The following is a 20,680-nucleotide window of genomic DNA, read 5'->3' on the forward strand; positions in this document are numbered from 1 at the left end:
CATGATGTTGCTTATCCTAAAAGGGAGTAGCATGATGGGTAGTACGTATGTATGCATGCATGCACGCACCCTGGTATGTTAAAAACCAAAAACTTTATAATTGCAATGTGAATAGTATGTGACTAAGACATATAATTCACAATAAAGAGATGAAGTTATGAGAAAGGTCAGTCATGCAGAAGATTTCAGTTTTGTTTGATGAGGCAGCTGTGTTTTTTAACCAATTTGAACCAATTCCCATCTAAAGTGTTTGCAATACTCAGAGCTGTACTGAGGCAAATGTATAATGTATGCATTTCATATGTTTGGGTGATCTCTAAACAAGAAGGGAAGAAAAGATGGGAAAACAATATGGAACCTTCATAAAAATAATAAAGGCGGGATAGTAAATAAATAAATAAAATAGAAAAAAAAGATACAAAATAAGGACATTTTTGTTGGGAAAAATCTTACTTTTTCTGGGCAAAATATTCTCTTTAAAGAGGGTATCATAGAAAAACTGGTGGAGGGTTTCTGCTACGTGCTCTCAGGAGTCAAGCAAAGCTGGTGTCTGTCGCTTCACCAGAAGTGGGGCAGCCCCTGCTGGAGAGGCAGCCTGTGGGTCAGCACTAGAGTCGTGGTGTGTTACCTTGTGGACTGAAAGAAAGATTTAGTATTGCGCTTGAAAGCTTTTTTTAATGAGAGAAGCCTGAAACCAAGGCCTAGTTTTGGGGCAGTGAAATCTGTCTGAAAGGGAGACTTCCTGCAGCTGCATTTCCTAACCTGGTGTCCTCCTGACAGAATTTTCAACTAGCGTGGCTGAAGCAAAGTTCTGGGATTTGTAGTCCTCAAAAGAGCAAGAGGTCACCAGGTTGAAAATGGCTGCTTTGGATGCTTTTGTAGAGAAAGAAAACGTATGAAGTACTTAAAAAAAGGAACTGTTGGAAAGAACTTTTTTTTTCTCATTTAAATTAATTTATTGGCAGCTGCCTAACATGCTACACCTATCTGCTTGTCTCTCATTTCAAAGGAGCCTGATCTGGAGGCACTGGCGAAGCAAGCAGAAGAAAGGAAAGAAATAGCAAAAAAGAGGTATAAGGAAGCATTGAAAGAACAAAAAAACCAGAAGGAGAAATTGCTGAGAGACCAAACAAGGTAATAATTATCACCTTTTTGTCATGCAAACCTTCACTGCTGAAATATCTAAAAAGATTCTTCAATGTGTATGTATTTAAGCTTGAATCCTGAATTAATGTGAAAAGTTAATTTGCACAACTGAGCATACAGGTAGTCCTCAACTTACGGCCATTTGTTTGACGATGGTCTGCAGTTACGATGGCCTCAGAATGGGTGCTTTATGTCCTGTAAAGCACTTCTGAGCATCGCAAAAGTCACATGATTGCATTTTGGGTGCTTGGCAACTGTCTCACTTTTACAACCGGTTGCAGTGTTCTGCTGTCACATGATTGCATTTTGCAACTTTTTTGCTGTTTTCCTGCAAAAAACACCCATTGCAGAAGCTGGATTTGCTTAACGACCACCATAAAAATGGTCGTAAAATCAAGTCTGGTCATGTGGGTGACTTGACTTAACGACTGCAATGCTTTATGATGGAAGTTCTGGTCCCAAATGTGGTCGTAAATCAAGGATTGCCTGTATTGATTTTGCCCTTCCCACTCTAGTCCCTTGCAAAACCTGAAAATTCTGAATTGTGCTGTTAGGAAGAATTGCCAGAATTGGGGACTGCCTCCAAAGGTTTTTATTTATTTATTTACTTACTTGGCTTTGTATGCTGCTCTAAGATATGTAGATTTTGAGTGGCTTGTAAAACCTACATCAAAATAGTAAAACAAATGGCACAAACAAGTAAATAAATTGAAGTAAAGTTAGTGCCAAAGGAGTAATCAGACGCATACCATAAAAGAGGGCCTCCTTCTTCATGGCAGTTCCACATCTTCAGAACAGCCAAGGTTTAATAGCTTTTCAGAATATAAACAGGGAGGGAGTTAATCTAATCCTGGTGGAGATACTGTTCCAAAGAAGGGCTGTGAATGAGAAGGTTTCTGAGGTTCCTTCAGGAAGGGCCCTGAAAAAACCTCTTGTACCAGATCTTACTGGACAGGCAGAAACCATTAGGAGTTGGTGGTCCCAAAGATATCCAGATCCCTGTCCGTGTAGGACTTTATAGGTGGCAACCAGGAAGATACCCACCTTGAACTGCTCCTGGACAGTGACTGGTAATAAGCCCAGCTCCTAAAGCAGAGATGTTACATGAGAATGCCTTGTGGTAATTATCACAGCTTGAGCTGCTACATTCTGAGCTGGATTGCTTCCAGGTGGTCTTCAATGTAGCTTCATGTAGAGTGGATTGCAGTAGTCCAAATGAAAGGTGACTAAGGTATGAGTGAGAGCCAGTTTCGTGTAGTTAAAGCACCAGGCTAGAAACTGTGAGTTCAAGTCCCACCTTAGGCACAAAGCTGGCTGGGTGACCTTGGGCCAGTCACTTTCTCTCAGCCCCAGGAAGGAGGCAATGGCAAACCACTTCCAAAAAACCTTGCCAAGAAAAGTGCAGGGACTTGTCCAGGCAGTTGCAGAGAATCTGGCACAATTGAATGGATAAAAAAAAGGAATGAGTGACTGTAGGGCTTCCTGGTCCAGGTAAGATTGTAACTGGTGCACAATATATAATTGTATGAAGGGCTAATTACAGTTGTTATCTGCTCCTCAAGCAGGAGCTGCAAGTTCCAGATTACAAATCAGATCTAGCCAAGGTAATGCAACCCAGCCAGAACCAAAGACAGCAAAGATTTATCTCTTCATTTGTGGCATTTGTTGTTTAGAAATAGGGGATGAGAGCAGAGATTTGATTAACCTGTTCTATTTCTTGCTACTTTTTCTTATTTTCTAAACAAGGCGAGCAAATGCGCGAAAGCATGCATTTGATGTAGAAAGAGAAAGAGCCGCCAGAATTGCAAGCCTGCCTGCTCCTCCCCCCCACCCTTTTGAAGTGAGTATTCTTTCCAAATACTTTACAAACTGCTGAAATGCTAACACTTTAAAATGCAGTCTTGTGGTAATAGCTGATACAAGAATTTATAATAGGTTTAACTTAATTATAACACTAATACAAGTTGGTTGATTGTAGGAACAGGAAATGACAGCATGAGTGTTGGGTGATATTCTAGCTGCTAATGAAACCAGAGTTGTTTAAATCAGTTTTGTCTATTCAGATTAATTAGTGCATATATCAAGTACATATTATGGCACTTTCTGAGGAAATTCTGTATGCTTTAAGAAAAGATTTTACTTGCTTGAATAGTTTTTCCTATGTCATAATTCATTGAATGTTTTACGCAAAATGCTTCCTGTAACTCATTTTTTGCACATAAAAGATTGAAACAAAGTACGTAATTGTACAGACTCATGCTACTAAGAGTTTTGGCATTGGCTACTTCATACTCAGCTGTCGTAATCAGAGATAATTAGTTGTGCTTAAATGCATTGAAATTGATGGAACAAGTTAATTGTCACTCACAACTTCCTTTATTTCAGAGAAGTTTAAGCATGAATAATTTAGTTCAGAATGAGAGCTTCTACTTGCCTTTTGTTGCACACAGTGTTCTTCCTGCTTCAGAAACATTATATATTGCAGTTAATCTCCTTTTCTGATAACCTTTTAGAACACTTTGATGTAGTTTAATATTAAAAGTATGAGCTGTAAGATGAAAGATTCATAAGTAAATTTAATCATAGCTGAAAATTCTCTAGCCTAGTTGCTATTTCTCATCCTTCACTGAAGTGGGAGTAGTGGAGAGGATCTTAATGGCTGTTGTTGTAAGGACCACTAAGCTAATATTTGAACAACACATATTATTTATTGTACCATCTAATTATGTTTGGTTTTCAGTCCATAAAAAATATTACATTATTATTGTCATGCATCAATTTGCAGAGTATTACAGACTGGAATATAGTGAAAATGTAAGATTCTTCCTAGGTATGCTACCTTCCTAAAGCTGTTTTACCAAGATCATTAATACGTATTTGCAATTCATGCTTTTGTTTTGTTTTGTTTTGTTTTGTTTTTTGTTTTTTGTTTTGTTTTGTTGATAGCTTAGGGTATTCTGCCTCTGGCAGGATTTGGCATTTTATATACAATAAGTAGTCAAATACTGTTCGTTTGTTTTGTGTAGTGTAAACTGAAAAAAAAGTCAACTCTTGTTAAATCAATACATTATTTCAACTTTTCAGAATATTGAATTGAAGAATATACCTACGGTGAAAATTAGTGATGTTGATAATTTTTCAATTAGTCGCCACCATATCTTTGACCCATATGTGGACAGAGAAATGAACACAGAACAGGTGATTTTCAGGTTGCACATGGTATATTCTGCATAGTAACCATTATGTATTTTATCTGTTAATTTAAAACATTTATACTTTGCTTTTCAGCCAGAAAGATTCCCAGGATAGAACATATCAATAAAGTGTCTGACTGTTTCAGATTTACAGTTGTGGGGGGGGGGGAATAAACAAGGAAAATGAGTTGCTATAAGCTAGCAATTCATAAAGTTATAAACATCTTTTATTTACCAGCTGAAATGCAACCATAATGTGATCATGCACCAGAAATGCTTGTGATGACTAGCTGAAATAGTTAAAAGAGGAAAAGGCCTTCCTACAATAGCTTTTATCTCAGATGAGTTTATTAAAAGGAGTGGCTCTCCTTTTCTCCTTTTGTCATACCCTAAAGGTACAGTGATGGACCACAGTGTGAGGAGAGAAAAAGCCCAGGTGATGTTATCAAGGCAGCATCTCAGTGTAGTTAATGGTGACCCATTTCCTTCTGTCTCAGTTACAGCAAAATAGAAGAGATCTAGAAAAACGTGACCTCATGAGTTTGTGCTGTGACTGTAGAAATTAAAAGTTTGCATGGTCTGAAAAAACAGATTTTTGCTTTTGCGTAACTGAGAGTGGGAAACCTATTTTCAGAATTACAGCCACTATATTTCTGGTAGACATGATATTATGAAAATCAAGCCTTTCCATCATTACCAAAACAAGTGGGAGGGTTTTTTTCTTAATGTATACTTCTAAAAAAATCTCAGCTGGTGAACTAACTTAGCAATACAAATTCGGTATAACTGAAAAGGGTACTACACAGAGTAAACAAGGACACAGAAGTAAGAACTAGTAAGACTGAATAGAATAGATGAACAGAACAATTCCACCCAAATTTCCCTTTTTGTTCTTCGTGTCTTTGGGAACTGTCCTCTTCGAAGGCTCTCTGTGCGTGTATACCCTTTTCTCTTGCCTTGTTGCATGTTTATATAATCCCCTAGAACAGGGTTTCCCAAACTGAGGTAGACCTCCCTTGGGGAGGTGCAGACAGATTCCAGGGGAGGTGTGAGGAATCCTGTAGTTGTACATTGTTAAAATAAATCCACCTTTCCCAAAGCTTCATTGTATTGTTTTCATTGTTCATTTGTGTTCATTTTGGTTTTTGTATTTTTAGAGGAGGTGTATACATTAAGATGACACTAAAGGGAGGTGTGATGGCAAAAAGCTTAGGAACCCCTGGTCTAGAAGCAGAGCAGTACAGATATCATGCATGGCCCAAGACTTTTGGAAGCCTGTAGAGCAGGGTCTCTCAACCTTGCTCTAGAGGGTTCAAGATGTTGGGAGAATGTCCTACCACGCTATTTCTAGGAAGCACGTTTCTCCAGCAGGGCAAATAGTAACAGCTCTTCTGGACCATATCATTGGTTCACATGCTAGGCATGCGGGGCGCTGTTCACCCCCATCTCAGAGTCTGTCCAGTTGACACCCCGTTTATTTAAAGCTGATCAATTCATGGTAGTTATATGAGCGCATCTCTTGGGTATTGAAGAAGTTGATCCCAGGCTTGTTTTGGTTTGATACATTGTAGCCATAGAATTTTATTTTAGTTATGGCTTTCTTTGAGGTACCACACAACTTGGTTGCTAACTAGTTGCTGGTTGGTTGTCAGCCAGATGCTCGGTTACTTGCTGAAGAGGAAGTCAAACGAAAGGAAGAGCTACAAAATGGCAAGGAAAGAGACAGGAGAGAACAGCTGGAAAAAGCCTATTTGAGAGGAAAACATGCTTTAAAGATGGTTTGGCTGGCAAGAGTAAGTAAAACATAAACATTGTGCCTCTTTGAATGCAAGTAATAAAATGAGAATTAATAATTGCAAATGATATCATAGCTTCAATGACTTCAAGAGAAAATGTCTTAACATTGTTCTGAAGAATTTTGGGATAATGCATTGAGGTGTTTACCCTTAGCCTTCAGATTGATGGCTGGAATGTTCTTTCTGCTGTCAGAGGGGAAATACAGTTGAAGATTTGGAAAGCCACGCTGCAGTAATTCAGGCCTGGGGGAAGGTGAGGTTTGGCGTCTGAGGCTATAAAAGTGATGAAATGCAAGCAGTTCGGTATCTATGGGTGAAAAGGTTGCTATTAACTATGTTGAATGGTTTGCAAGCAGTGCAAACTGAATCTTAAATAAAGTTAGCCATCTTTTGAACATGACCTACTTTCAGGCAATTTTTACCAATAACAAAAACTTGTACGGAATTCTTGGGAAATTGTTCAGTCATTAACCTGGTATTAAGAAAAAGTTGTGTGATGCCCCAGTGGTTGTTTAATGTATTGATAGATGAATGTGTAAGGCATGTGTGGTGGTTGAGGGTGTGAAGGTACATGTACTTTTGTGTGCAAATGATGCTTCTGTTGGTTGAGAACCCAAATAATTTGTGATGGAAGTTAGTTAGATTATACTATACAATGAGGAACATGGATCTATAAATTCAAGTATTGAAGACCAAGATTTTCAGTGGTTGTCAGGAAAATGTAGTAAACAACTGCAAGTTTTACCTTTTCTGTATCTGTACAGAAAAGCTAGAGCAAGTGAAGAGCTGCGATTGGCAAGTGAATACGTTTGTGTACCTTGCTGGAATATTTCTTCATCAATTTCCCCTGTCAAATTCTGATAAAGTAGTAGTGGTCTATTGCAAAGAACAAACGTTTGTCAAAAGAAGTGAAAAATGTTGTGTATAAGCGTGTGGTTTTGCCCACTCTCCTGAAGCTTGGATACGTCAGGAGAGGCATAAAATATGTTGGATGTGCTAAGAATGGAGTACTTTAGATATGTGTGTAGTAAGGCAAGAAGATCTATAATCAAGAATGACTGTGTGCTGAATGAATGTGGACTGACTACAAAAGTGAGTGACCAGTATAAAAGAAGCGAGTTGAAGTGGTTTTGTCATACAGAGAAAGGCAGTGAGATTTACTTGTTACTGATATTCAGCACCATTATGAACAATTCTGTTTGTTATTTACAGTAAAACAATAACCTTAGAGATAAGAAACAATATTATACAGGTGCATAAACAAAAGAAAACTTTTCTGATCGGTAGTTATTGAATTCAGTGAGAATGAATCTCGGTCCTGAGGAGGAATATGCAGTCTTTTTTCTCTCTCTCTCTCTCTCTCACCCAAAAGCCATTTTTAGCTTACTTTTTTTTTTTAAAAGCACAAACCTATTCACACAATTCGATAACTTTAGTTGCCTTGCAAAAGTCTCATGGACCGACTTCCATGCTGAATTCCTTTTGCACCTCCTCCTTGCTGGCTCCTCCTCCTCCTATTTCTTACCTCTGTTTTTGTCGTTGATCCCCTTGCCCAGCTGTTACACACTGGGAGTTCCTGGCATTCTTGCCTTCAGTGCCCTGTCCCTCCAACCCAAACACTGGACAGGATATAAGTCAAATACAGATAGTCCTCATTTGGCAACTGTTTGGAGTTACAACGGCGTTTGAACGAGGGGACTTACGACTGTTCCTCATAATTGCAGCCATCGCAGCATCCCCGTAGTCACATGATTGCGATTCGGGAGCTTGGCAACCGGCTTGCAATTAGAATGGCCTCAGTGTCCTGCAATCACGTGATTGCCTTTTGCGACCTTCACTGCTGGCTCCCAACAAGCAGTCAATGGGGAAGCTGGCGGGAGGTTGCAAATGGCAGTCATGTGACTGTGGAATGCTGCGGCCACATGGGATTTGCCAATGAAGTCAACTGGAACTGCTGCAACTGCCGTCGTAAGTCTGCGTGGTCACGTGGTGTCATGCTTTATGACCACATTGCTTAGTGACAGAGTTGCCGGTCCCGATTAGTCGTTAAGCAAGGACTATCTGTAATAATAACAACAACAACAACAACAACCCCTTTATCTTATTCTGGGACCTTCTGCCCATTTCTTCCTATTTTCCTATATATTCTCTTCTCTGTTATGACTCCTGCTAATTTCAACCCCCCAACGTCCAGATTTCCTAGCACCCAAGTTATGTCTCTGCTTCTCATAGCAATCCCCTATCAGTTTGCACCAGCTAATTTCAATCCCCTGGGTTGTGTACTGTATATAACCAGGAAAGTGGTAAGGCAAGTAGACAAGTGAATGACTTCCAATTTGCATCTAATTTGGTAGGCTGTATGTCTTACATCTAGATTTATGTTGAAATACCTTCCTTTGGTGTGTAAGAGCTCTGCTATCTGTTTTAAAAGTTTTCCTTTTTAACCAAAGGAAGATTATATGTTTTTTTGACTTTCTGTGTTAGGGGTTAATTTACTGTGATATTTTATTCAGGAGACCCACTAGAAAATTGAGATATTAAGGTAGAATTATGTGAGTTTACCTTCCCAGAATACTTAATGTAATTTTAATGTACCTGATGTTGCAGAAAAAAGGAAAGCATTAATGTTTCATTTTGAATAGCAATTAACAATATGTGTCTTCAACATACAAGAAAATCGTCAGAACTGAAACTATCATTTCATAATGACGTATGACTAATAAAAGCCTGCTTTTGGACCATAAATCATGTTGAAATCGGGCCCTATACCTACATCTTGGTATTTGTAGCAGTAAGTTCTGTAAAATAATTTGCTTCAAAATAACTTACACTTCTGTATATATTAGATTAACTTCTATATATGTATTAAAACTCACTGATTTAGATAGCAGTGTCCTGTCCCGGCCCAATCACACACAATGCACCAGGGAGGCAGTGGTAAAACTTTACTGAGAAACTGGTGGGGTAAACTTGTGAGGTAATGAACAGGCGGCAAAGGAGTGTAAGCGCAAACGCACACACTCGACAGAAACAAGCCCCCAAAGTCCCGCGAGCTTGCCTTAAGGGAGTTTCACTTTCAAAATGAGATTAGTCAAGCGAGTCCAAAGGTCAAGAGTCGGGTCACGAGGCTTCCGATCAGGAGTCCAGGCACCTGGAGTCCGGTAGGCAGCCGTTGTCTCCCACGGCCAGTCTGGGCTTGCGGCTCCCTTTTTATAGAGGCCCACCCGGGTGGAGCTTATTAGGAGGGCGGGGCTGCCTCGCTGACCTCCACTGCTCCTCCCTCCTTTCTGCTCTCCTTTCTCGAGCACCGGGATGGGGCGGCAGCTCTGAGTCTTCGTCCTCACTCCTCAGCGGCGCTTGTCCTGCTGCTCGCTGACCAGCCCGGCCTCCTCCAACTGCTCAGGCGGCCATTAATCGAGAGCTGCCTGCCCACCCTCCAACTCTCTGTTAGAGAGAGGTGGGCGCCCATCCTCATTGTCTGACTCCGACTCCGAGCCCGAACCCCCCATGGACTCCGAGCCCCCCATGACGAGCAGAACCTTTATTCTCATTAATAAATATGCTTTCTCTGCATTTCACTTAATTTCTTTCTGAGACTTTCTTTACAAAAAGCTGTCTTTATCAAAACTGACAGTCTCGTCTCGTTTCATGTCAGAAATGCAGGAAATGGGGAAAATGTTAATTAAAAGTTTAAAAGTTTAAAACATTTAATAAAAATATAAAATTTATATAGCTCTAGCCCAAAGCCAGGCCACATTGATGGCAGAGGTGTTTCCGACCAATAAGTCACTCTGTGTGCATGTCAGTCCCAAACGGCACTGTAAAAGATTGGTAGTTGTCTGAATATTGCCACATTCGCAGCAAATATCCTTAACCTCAGGGAGAAAGCCCCATTTTTTCCATATAATCTTTAGTTCTGGCCAAACCAGTGCACAGTCTGTTTAAACATCTCCAAACTGTCCACTCACAAAACTGACAGTGAAGTTATGTCAATAAACTGGTGGTTTTTAGGAATGATTTTTTAACTAAATATATCTGCTTTAAAGGACAAGGAAAAGTTAATGAAAGAGCTTGAACAGATGCAGAATATTGACCTTGCCCACAGAAGGCGGATTGTAGCTCAGATGCCACCGCAACTATTTGAACCGACCTATAGACGTGTGGAAATCAAAGAAGAATGGCAGAGGGAACTGGAGTGTGCCTTCGAAGACATGTATACTGGAAATATGAGTGAGCATTATTTAGAGCAGTAGCCTTTTAACTATTTTCAGGGGAACCCAGAAATTCCTCCAAGACATATGGCAATTTTCTTTACCATTTCACAGTGGTGAAGTCCAGTCACTGCCTCACATAAATTGTGTCCGTACTCTGGAACAAGCATTAATTTCTGCAGTGCAGTTACATTTTTTTATTAACAGGTCTCTTCAAGAGACACAATGGCATATTGTCATGTACAGGTAGTCCTTGCTTATTGACCATTCGTTCAGCAACTGTTTGAAGATACAACCTTGCTGAAAAAATAACTTTACAGCTATTTATTACCTTTGCAGCGTCCTTAAGTCACCTGATCACCATTACAATCGGTACACGTTGTCCTGTGCCTGACCTGTTTTTTTCTCCCCTCCCCTTGCAGAGCAGAGCGACTGGAGAGGAAGGGATTGCAAGAGAGTAAGCTGTTTGCTCTTCTACATATCAAAAGCAATGCAATCATACCGATAGCCCAGGGCTGGGAGCACGGATGCTCTATGCAAACAGCTTACAGTACTCTCTTGAAATCTTTTCCTCTCTGATCTCTCTGCTCTGTGGAGGAAGCAAGCAGTTTCTTTGCCTGATCCTTCCTCCCACTGTCTCCAGGCAAAGCGGGGAGATTGCAGAGGAAGGGATTTCAGGAGAGTACTTTAAGCTGTTTGTGTAGGGTGCCTGCAGCTCCCAGCCCTGGGCTGCCAGCACAATTGTATCGCTCTTTGTAGAAGAGCAAACAGCTTACTCTCTTGCAATCCCTTCCTCTCCAATCGCTCTGCAAGGGGAGGGGTGAGGTCAGGCAAAGGAGAGATTGCCTACAGAAATAATTTGCTATTTTTCTCCACACAGCAGAGAGATTGGAGAGGAAGAGATTTCAAGAGAGTAAGCTGTTTGCGCAGTATGCTCATGGCTCCCAGCCCTGGGCTGCCGGCACAGTCATATTGCTTTCGATGTGTACAAGACAGCAAGCAGGCACTCAAGCATTCCAAAGGGTGGGGAAGTGGTTAAGAGGCAGACAAAAGCAGAAGGTGTGAAACTAACTAGCCATGTCTCTCTCCAGCCAGAAAGCTCAGTCGCGGTCACGTGATTTCCCACTTAGTGACTGCTTTGCTTAGAGGTGGAGTTGCTGGTCCCAGTTAGGATTGTTAAACGAGAACTACCTGTATTGATTCTGGGAATCCCTACCCAGTTTAGTGGGCCTTGCACAGGAGCCCATCTAGTTGCAGTGGAAAAGCTTGACATAGTTCGAGGCCTACAGTGAATCTGTGCTCACGGCACTTTCTTGGATTATTTGGGTGCTGCTCAATGAGTTGCAGCTGACGGCCCAAATAGATTAGTTTCTACATGAAAAAGAAGGAACTGAGAAGCACATAGTTTCCCTACCCCATCCTTGTTTCTAATGTACTTGTTTAAGATTTGAAGAAGTATTCCATTTGGGAATCCCATATGTTTGTTTTTAAGTAGATGATGCTTCACGTCTTAACAGAAATGTGGTATTTAGTGTGTAGTTTGACAGTGTTGTTCACATGATGATTCTTAACAGCAGATGGTTAAAATTACCATCCCGTTGAAGCTCTCATTACAAATTGTCTCACCATAAGATAATTTTATCTTAACGTGATAAGAAATTTACCATGATCAGAAATCAAGGTAGTATTTTTTTTACTCTATAATCTAGAGCATTGTAATGTGGAAAAGAGAATATTGCATAGCTGGTTTCATTTTGCTGTTTCTTTACACAGAAATGAAAGGAGACCTTATTTTGCACATCGATCCACAGCCTTTGCCAGCTTTCTCTGATGGATCTCCAGATGATGAGCTAGAACTTTCCCAGGAACCAGAACCTGTATGTGAGTTACCTCCAAGATTGGCAGATGAGGTGAAGGACAATGAGCCAAGTGGTATGAGCAATTCCTAAGTGATGTCCATGTTCACTAAAACAGTAGCATGCACCAGCATTGTTAGTCGGAGACCATTCTAAAACAATATAAAATAACAGTTGAAGAATTTTTATGGAATACGCATGAATATTCTTATCTACTCTTTCCAAAAGTTTGTGTATAATTATTACATTCAGATTCATACCATAATTGCAATAGTTGGTGGTCAAGAAATGCATGGGACAGTGTGTTAAAGGGTACAAGAGTATAAATTGTGGACAGTAAAATTAAGTGAAGTAGCTAGCCAACTTTGGCTGATCTCAGAAAAGCTAAGTAAGGTTGGATGTAGTTAGTACTAGGATAGGAGGCCACTAAGAAATCTCAGGGTTGTAGATTCGTCTGGGAAGTAAAAACCAAACCAAAGGCAACTACCGCTGACCCAGGGTGCCATCTGGCCACTTAAGGCCAGTTTGTGTGAACCAGTTGTTAAAGTTATTGCTAACTGAGAAAGGCTGCAATCCAGCACCTTGTATTTACATCCCATGAGAGTGAACTGGCCATGTTCTTAGTCAAGCAGGACGGAAGCCTCAATAAATCACTAAATGAAGGACAGGGTCCCTTCCTGTTAATTCTCTGTGGGACATGCAGCAGTATGCTTAGAAGGTTAGAGGGACAGCAACAAAGCTCCACTGGAGGCCGAAGTGGAGCCTGCTCAGAAGTGCCAGGGTAGTGCTTCCTACCAGTCAGCTGAGTAGGAGGAAAGGCAACTCCGCTCCCATGGTGCAGGAAGCCATCTCTGAGCACATGGGTCTTGCTGGCCCCAATGCCTTCTGCTCAGCTTGCCCCATCCCTTCCCTGCTCAGAAACTGATTGCTGCCAAATCTTGATGACACCCCTGGACTACCATTTCCATATTGTTACCAAGAAAACTACAGGGATGTGCCCAGGCGGTCAACAGGGGTCGAGTTCAACTCAAGCCTAAATTCAGCCAATTTGATCTGTGCAATTGTGGGCAGCATAGTGGTGAGGCTTAGCATGCATACATGGTTTGATTCACATAATATCATAAGTTGTAATATTGTTTGTTTGGTCAGTATCTTGTATGGCTTAGCAAGTTGTGTGAATTCTGCCAACACACCATGAACCTAAGCTGTGCATTTGGGATAAATCCTTCTGAACTGGTAGATTCTCAAAGTTTTATTTAAAATGTCTGTTCTGCTACGGCTGCGGTGGTTTGCATTAATTTTTTGGTTACTGGCCTCTGTGGGTTGCAATATTTAAGGACTGCAGGATAGAATCCATAAAAATAATTCTGTGCTTACAATGCAGCTATTACGGCAGTTTTACTGAAATAGTACAGTTTTTACAATGTATAGTATCTTGGATGCACATTTTTATAGTATTAACTTATAGTGTAACTACAGCCAGAAAGCTGCTGCTTCTCATTGGTGCTTTTAAATTATTATTGGGTTTTATTTTCTTTTTTTAGGTAGTGAAGTGGAAAAATCATGCCAGCCTTCAGCAAAATTAGCTCTAAAAAAATTGCTAGTCAAGATAAGGAGCCAAAAAGACAACTGGACATCAAGATGTGAGTCAGACACTCAAAGTGACATTGGGACAATTGAGTCAGGGACCATTTCTAGCAGAGGGGAAAAAATGGATGAATTAGAATCTGTGCCTGAACCTGAACCCAGATATGATCCTGCTGCTGAATCTTCTGAAGGTATGTTATTTTTTCCTAATTTTTCTATACATAGGGCTCGAGAAACTGACCCTAATGATAATGGTCCAGTAAATTATGGCATTAATTTGTGGATCCAGAGAAACATAATATTTACTTTTTCAGGCTGCTTATGAAATGGTTCTCCCCCACCCTGAAATGTTTGTGAGGGGCTTTTTTAAACAGAACAAAAAAAATCCACCAGCCTATGACAGTCCCCATTTTGTTCATGCTGCAGTGGGAAGTTGGGTTGCTGTAACTTACATTACATTCACGCAAGAATCTTGAAGAAGTAAAAAAAACATGTATAGAATGTTGATGGATTTTGGTTGGATTTTATAAGGAAAAATCGGGAGTATGTTATTAAACTTCAATAGGATGGGCTTCTCTTATCAAGATCTATACAGAGAATTTATATGCCTTTTGAGAGCCAGTTCGGTGTAGTGGTTAAGGCATCAGGCTAGAAATTGGGAGACTGAATTCTAGTCCTGCCTTGGGCATGAAAACCAGCTGGGTGACTTTGGGCCAGTCACTCTCTCTCAGCCCTATGAAGGAGGCAAGGGAAAACCACTTTGAAAAACCTTGTGAAGAAAACTTCAGGGACTTGTCCAGGCAGTCGCCAAGAACCGGTTATGATTGAATGGAGACACACACACATACAAACACCTTTTACCATATTCTCCATGAATTCCTTCAAATCTTAATATTCGGCCAGCATTTAAATGTTTAGCAATATATGTTTTCCTTAAATTATTCAAGCTCTGATAAAAATAACTATCCTTAATCTAACATTTGCTTGTGTATTTTGGTGTTTCCAGAAATACTGGACCAAACTATTGTTGCTGGAAATGCACTTATAAAACATGCACAAGAGCAAAGCACTAAAATTAGAAAGGAATCAGAAAGATCCCCACAGGTACAGCTATTTTCAGCAATATCAAAGCATTAAGAGTTTTTATAACATCACTTTTTATTTCATGTTTGAAATGTTTGAAGTGTCACTGTGGTTAGGATTTATACTCGGCACTGTTATTTTCAAATTGTGTTTAATTCCTTTTTTCTTTCTTGGGGCGGGGGGTTGCAGAAAAGAACGCCTCAGGCCAAGTATTTTTCGTATAGTGATATGTATTACCTGGAAATCTATAAATATTAAATGGAGTGTTTGAATCAATAGTATGGAATTCTTCAAAAATATAGGAAACAGAAGAAGATAAGGACTCTCTGGTCCTTATCTAGCCTAGAAGTGGCCTGAAGGTGATAGCCCCTTTCCTTGTGTTCCTTAGTAACTGAAGTGGGATGCCTATGATCCCAGTGATGGTAAACAGCTTGTAAAAATGTGTAACCATTATAATCTGATCTTCTAAGATTTTATCTATTCCCCTTCCAGAACGATCTCAGTTGGTGGCCGTCACTCCATCCAGTGGTGGCAAATTCCCGAGCTTAACTCTGCATTGTGAAATTAAATCTTAAATATTCAGTTAAAATAAACTTAAGTTGGGCTAATGTTTAAACATTTTTTTAATGATTAATCCAATAGCAATCTAAAGTAGCCTGCAGGACACCTTTACCCAGTTTGCAATATTAGATAGGTGAAGAAAGAAACCTACAAAGAACATTAGTTAATATAAACCTGCATCTGCACATTTGAAAGTCATTATCATGAAAGCTTAGCAAATGCAAAAGTCAAGCTTGGGATACAGAGATCAGATTTAAGTAGCCATCTTTAATTCATAAGAGTTCTTCCCACTCTTCATGAATGTATTAGCAACAATGCATAGTCAAGCTGACTGCTTCTCACTATATGTGATTTTTTTTTGTATAACACTTGCATTATGAAATTGTATAGATGGACAGGTCAATTAGTATTATCGCTAACCATTTTTTAGGACAATGGTACAAAAATCCTTTATTAGATTTTTGTATTTTGCTTTGTCTGAATTGTATATAAGTTTTATTTTAATTGGTAGGTATAAGAAAATTAAAGCAATTACCTTAAGAGAGAGTTGTATGTTGCTAATCAAAATATAGGGCTTTGGCGTGCCACTACCATAAAAGGTGAAGGCAGTAGGAATTATCTGATTATATATAAATCCTCTGGATCCTTATGTAGTCTCTTGTTGAAACAACCTGGGAATCTGGATTAATAATGGTAAAAAGTATTGGTGCTCTGCTAAGAATTTATTTAACGTCTCTGCCATGTATTATTTTGAGAAATCTGAGTCCTCCTGCCGTTAAATAGGATTTAATATTTGCTTGACTAGACAGAGTGGCAACAGCAGCAGCAAACAGAAGAGCAGAAAATACAACTAGAAGTTGATTTCCTGAAGGCTAAAGTGCCACACCAGGAGCAGGAAGCTAAGACAGAGCAAGAAAAGAAAGATCAAGAATGTCAAACAGAAGAAAAAGTTTTTGGTTCTGTTGTGCATCAGAAACAGGAAGCAGAATACAAGGTGAAGTAGATAATGTGGTGGTAGAGATTATTTTCCATGCTAACGTTAATTTTCTAAGGCAATGGCCAGATATGGCAAGGGTATCTAGGGATGAGTTGAGTTGACAGCATGGGTATCTAGGGATGCCAGCGTATCTGCAGACACCTTCCTTGGCACCCAGCAGGAGTTGGGCAGCATACAGGTTTAATATATTATTAATATTAGATTTTTCACATGAAAAGTGTTTAAAATAAAATTTAAAAAAAACCCCAGGAAGCTGTCATGTTTCAAGCAAAGTGCTCTAGCACCGTGTCCTTTTCAGAAATGTCTTTGGGCCCCAGATAGAACCTGCAAGCTTGGGTAGGTGGTTGCAGCCCAGTGCTTGTAAGTATATCCACTTGTCCAGAAAAAGGGTAAAAGTAAACAGGTATGGCAAATAACATATGTACTGTACTGTATCCTGTACATCAAATGTCACTGCTTTAGACCTGGTTATTTTAGCCCAAATGAACATACTGTGCTTCAAAAGTTCTGCCAAAGCAGATGGACTGGAGATCTAAAACTTGCAATATTTTGGGTTTTTGAGGTTTCAGCCAGACAAAACAATAAAGGATCTTTTGGGGCAAGTAGGACAAGGCTGATGCACCTTGTCTTTTTCTCCTCTATTCTTCCACTCAGCCCTTGTGACAGTCCATCTGCCATCTTAGGGTCCCAGTACCTTATTTTCCCTACCTCTTTTATGTCACACTTGAAGCTAAAGTGGTAGTAGCCAAGAGAGAGTAGGGAAAGGAAAGGCCTAGCAAAATTGGGAGTGGGCAGTCTGGTTGGATGTTACATTTGAAGTGAACGACATTGGTGGCAGCTGCTTTTCAACTGGCCTATTCCATTTTCCCAGCATTTTTCTTTTTCTACCTCCTCTTAGCTGACCTTAAAGTTAGCATCCAACTTTTTTTTTTTTTGGATATGAAGTTGTTTCTGACATTGATGCATATTCCCAAAGCTATCTGCCAATCCTCTAATGAAGGAATTGACTACAATTTCCAGGGGGAGGTGCAGAGTTTCCTAGCAGAGATTGTCGCATATAAAGGCAGCCCAGGATACTTTGTAGAAACATAAGACTTGGTGATACTTCATAGAAAAATAACTGGCAGGAAAGTCAGTATTTAAAATTTGTTTCATCTTATGAGTTATCTTCCAGAATCACTGAATTTTGTGATATTGTCACCAGAAATGGAAGAACAACCTGATTAGTACATTCCAGCAGTTTTATAGGTCTCTCTTTTTAAAACCATTCTTTGGGATGTGTTATAAACAGATGTTGATAAAGGAAGATGGAAAATTGCAACATAAAATAGGATGGGGTGGGGGGAATAACACTCAAGTAACCTTTATTAGTTTCCTGCTCACTGGAAGATTATCCAGACCCCAAACAAGAATATAGTATGCTATGACCATTCATTCATTCATTCATTCATTCATTCATTCATTCATTCATTCATTCATCCATCCATCCATCCATCCATCCATCCATCCATCATATTTATATAGCTGCCCATCTCACAGAACATGACTCTGGGCAGCCAACAATAAACAACATAAAACAGTGATATAAAAAGCAGTTAACGAGTTAAAAAATATTAAAATTATAATTAAAAGGCAAGAAGAGGGCAACAGATGCTAATAGCAATGGAGCCACCTCATCAACTCTCCATTCCCTTGGGACCTCCCAAGCCTGATGACGTAACCATGTTCTGAGGGACTTACAAAAAATTAACAGGGATGGAGCCAACCTCACTTTGCTTTGGGAAGTTCCTTTGGGAGAAAAATTGTAATTTTCCAGACCTGTTGCAATGAATTACTTCTTTGAATAGCATTTGAAGTTACTTGATTTAATTTTTCTTTAGACTGATGTTGTCCCGGAGCCACAGGCAGCCCACTTTCCTAAAGAAGATCACCATCTAAAGAGGATTCGTGACTGTCAGCAACGTCTGCTGATGCAAAACAGGTGGGTTTTTGGGTGCGGGGTTAAAATGTAAATTCTGGGACTGCCTTTTTGGCACTTTTCTTGACATTTAGAAGGTTGTTCTGTCCTGATCAAATAATATGCATATTGTTTTAGAATGCATCAAGAATCAGTTGATGAAGCCAGAAGACACTTAGAAGAATATCAGAATAAACTGAATCAGAGATTCCAGTCAATTTCCACAGCACTGTTAAATCCTGTGAACAGACTTGCATACCTAAATTCTCTTCCTGAACCATTATCACAAGCACAGGGGTTTGATCAATCACAGAGAATTAAATTAATGGCTGACACGCCATCCAGGAGTGCTTCTGTTCAAGAGCTGGGACCATCCGGGCAGAAAGACAAAGAACAGAGGCTTGAGGTTGCCAGTGATGAGCAAGCCCAGCCCAGTGTTGACTCAGAAAGGCAAATGCAGATAAATCCAGAACATTTTCATTTGGCACAAGGATCCTCTTCACATCAAGAGAAAGAAAAACTGGATGCAGTGGGGACACCTGTGCTGCTGTCATTGCAATTTCACAGGATTCCTGGTCCTTTATTGCCAATACCTGAGGATGCCTCTGCTACAACCCAGCCTGTTGCTCACATTCAGAATGCCCAATCCACTTTCCCTGCAGGTGATTCTCCAGGGTGTTCAGAAACCTCCTTGTCCAAAACTTCCATGCCTGACAAACCTCTACCTGAAAAGATTCTTCTGCCAACGTTCTTAAAGCACCAAGATATCCCTAAAGAGAGTGGGATAAATGTAGCTTCTAACCAGACCCACCATCTTCCTTTGCACTCGATTTCTTCCTTGCCGCTTGCTGTAATGGGTAAGACTGAGAGTATCCAGGAATCCTCAGCACTGAAAAATGGAAGTGAATCTTTGTCCGGTTGTTCTGATATAGTTGAATTAAGAGACAGACTGCTGGCTTCCTCTGAGAGCATTGAAGTTCAGCAGGAGCACTTGAAAGAACTGCAGGAGCAACTAGATGAGCAACGGGAAACCCTTCTGTCTCGCCAGAAGGTACAAGAAGACTTGCTCCTGCAGAAGCACGCCCAGCTGAAACAGCAGATGGAGCAACAGCAAGAAGCTTTAAAAGAGATTATTAAACGGGTACGCTTTTTAGCACAAGACAAAGAAACATTCAGGCGTCTCATCAGGGTAACGACAGAAGAGAAGCTGTCCTTTTTAGTTGTCTTTCTGTTGTTAGTTGGCATCTGAAACACTCATTTGCTTCTAATACGTCCTCAATAATGGCTCAATTGAAAAGCTGATATGCGATGCAGGCTTCCGGCTACCGTTTCAGTTAGCTACACAGTGCTGTAAAATTTCTGAATATTTTGAAACTGGAAATTTCATTTTCCCTGGTTTTCCAGTCAAAGTTAACTTTTTGGAAGCAGTTATCAATCTCAACCATTGCCTTTTTGAGAAACATGGTTATCTCTAGTGCAGTTTCTCTCTGCTACTGTCAGAAAAGGCAGATCGCAGTTGAGCGGCAAATCAGCAAAGGGAGCTTTTATCTGATGCATAGCTTGCAGTCCTAGAATCACTTACTTCTGAGTGAATTACACTAAATGCAACAATTATTCTTTAATTCAGAGAATCAGTTACAGCCACTGGGCACTGTGTTGCATATGGGTTTCAGAAATTTCAGAAATGGCCAACATTTCAAAAGATCTTATGCAGGATCACAAATTTTACAAGATTTGGTTCCCATGAGATTTGGGGCATTTTTAAATCCATTTTATATTTTAAAATGTTTTGAAGGTCTTGGAGATAGCTACATATACTGGTGTTATGGTTATCCTATTGACCATACTCTAAGTCTAAAGCTTTCAACATAAAAACTAGTGGTGTTCCTCTATAAAGTCCACATCCTCTTGGTCTCAATCAATCCTAGAAGGGTGGGAGACTTAATAAACCTGGGGTTTGCAACACAGCACAGAATGAAGGAAAATCATCTGGTATGATCAGACATTACTCTCAGTACACTGGGCATTTACATAAGAAAAGTAACTTCCTTCTTGACAGGCAACACAGTCGAGGTCATGCAGGGAGATGCCGGAGGCAAAGCCTGACAGCTTCAGTCTGCTGAGTGTGCTTCTTAATGAAGCGAAAGACGACAACCCAAACCAGGTTTGCTTTGGTGATACGAACAACCATGTGGAAAACAACTTTTTGTTTCAAAAAGTTAATTCAGTGGAACAAACAGGTAAGCACTTTGTTAGTGTTGTGATGGATGTTGGATTGCTTTCTTTGTCTTA

At 40.0% G+C, this 20,680-nt stretch overlaps 1 protein-coding gene across 1 annotated transcript in view; it reads left to right on the top strand.

Annotated features, from left to right (window-relative positions):
• CEP295 (centrosomal protein 295) overlaps positions 1-20,680 on the top strand; it is a 40,105-nt gene that overhangs the window by 2,610 nt on the left and 16,815 nt on the right. The window contains exons 3-14 of the mRNA XM_063305921.1: positions 1,010-1,134; positions 2,893-2,986; positions 4,231-4,344; positions 5,993-6,133; positions 10,183-10,366; positions 12,121-12,279; positions 13,748-13,981; positions 14,797-14,894; positions 16,240-16,428; positions 18,312-18,412; positions 18,527-19,529; positions 20,448-20,628. Of these exons, the coding sequence (XP_063161991.1) occupies positions 1,010-1,134; positions 2,893-2,986; positions 4,231-4,344; positions 5,993-6,133; positions 10,183-10,366; positions 12,121-12,279; positions 13,748-13,981; positions 14,797-14,894; positions 16,240-16,428; positions 18,312-18,412; positions 18,527-19,529; positions 20,448-20,628 (2,623 nt within the window). The remainder of the gene's footprint in view (positions 1-1,009; positions 1,135-2,892; positions 2,987-4,230; positions 4,345-5,992; positions 6,134-10,182; positions 10,367-12,120; positions 12,280-13,747; positions 13,982-14,796; positions 14,895-16,239; positions 16,429-18,311; positions 18,413-18,526; positions 19,530-20,447; positions 20,629-20,680) is intronic.

Source organism: Candoia aspera, chromosome 5, assembly GCF_035149785.1.
Source record: "Candoia aspera isolate rCanAsp1 chromosome 5, rCanAsp1.hap2, whole genome shotgun sequence".
Lineage (NCBI taxonomy): Eukaryota > Metazoa > Chordata > Lepidosauria > Squamata > Boidae > Candoia > Candoia aspera.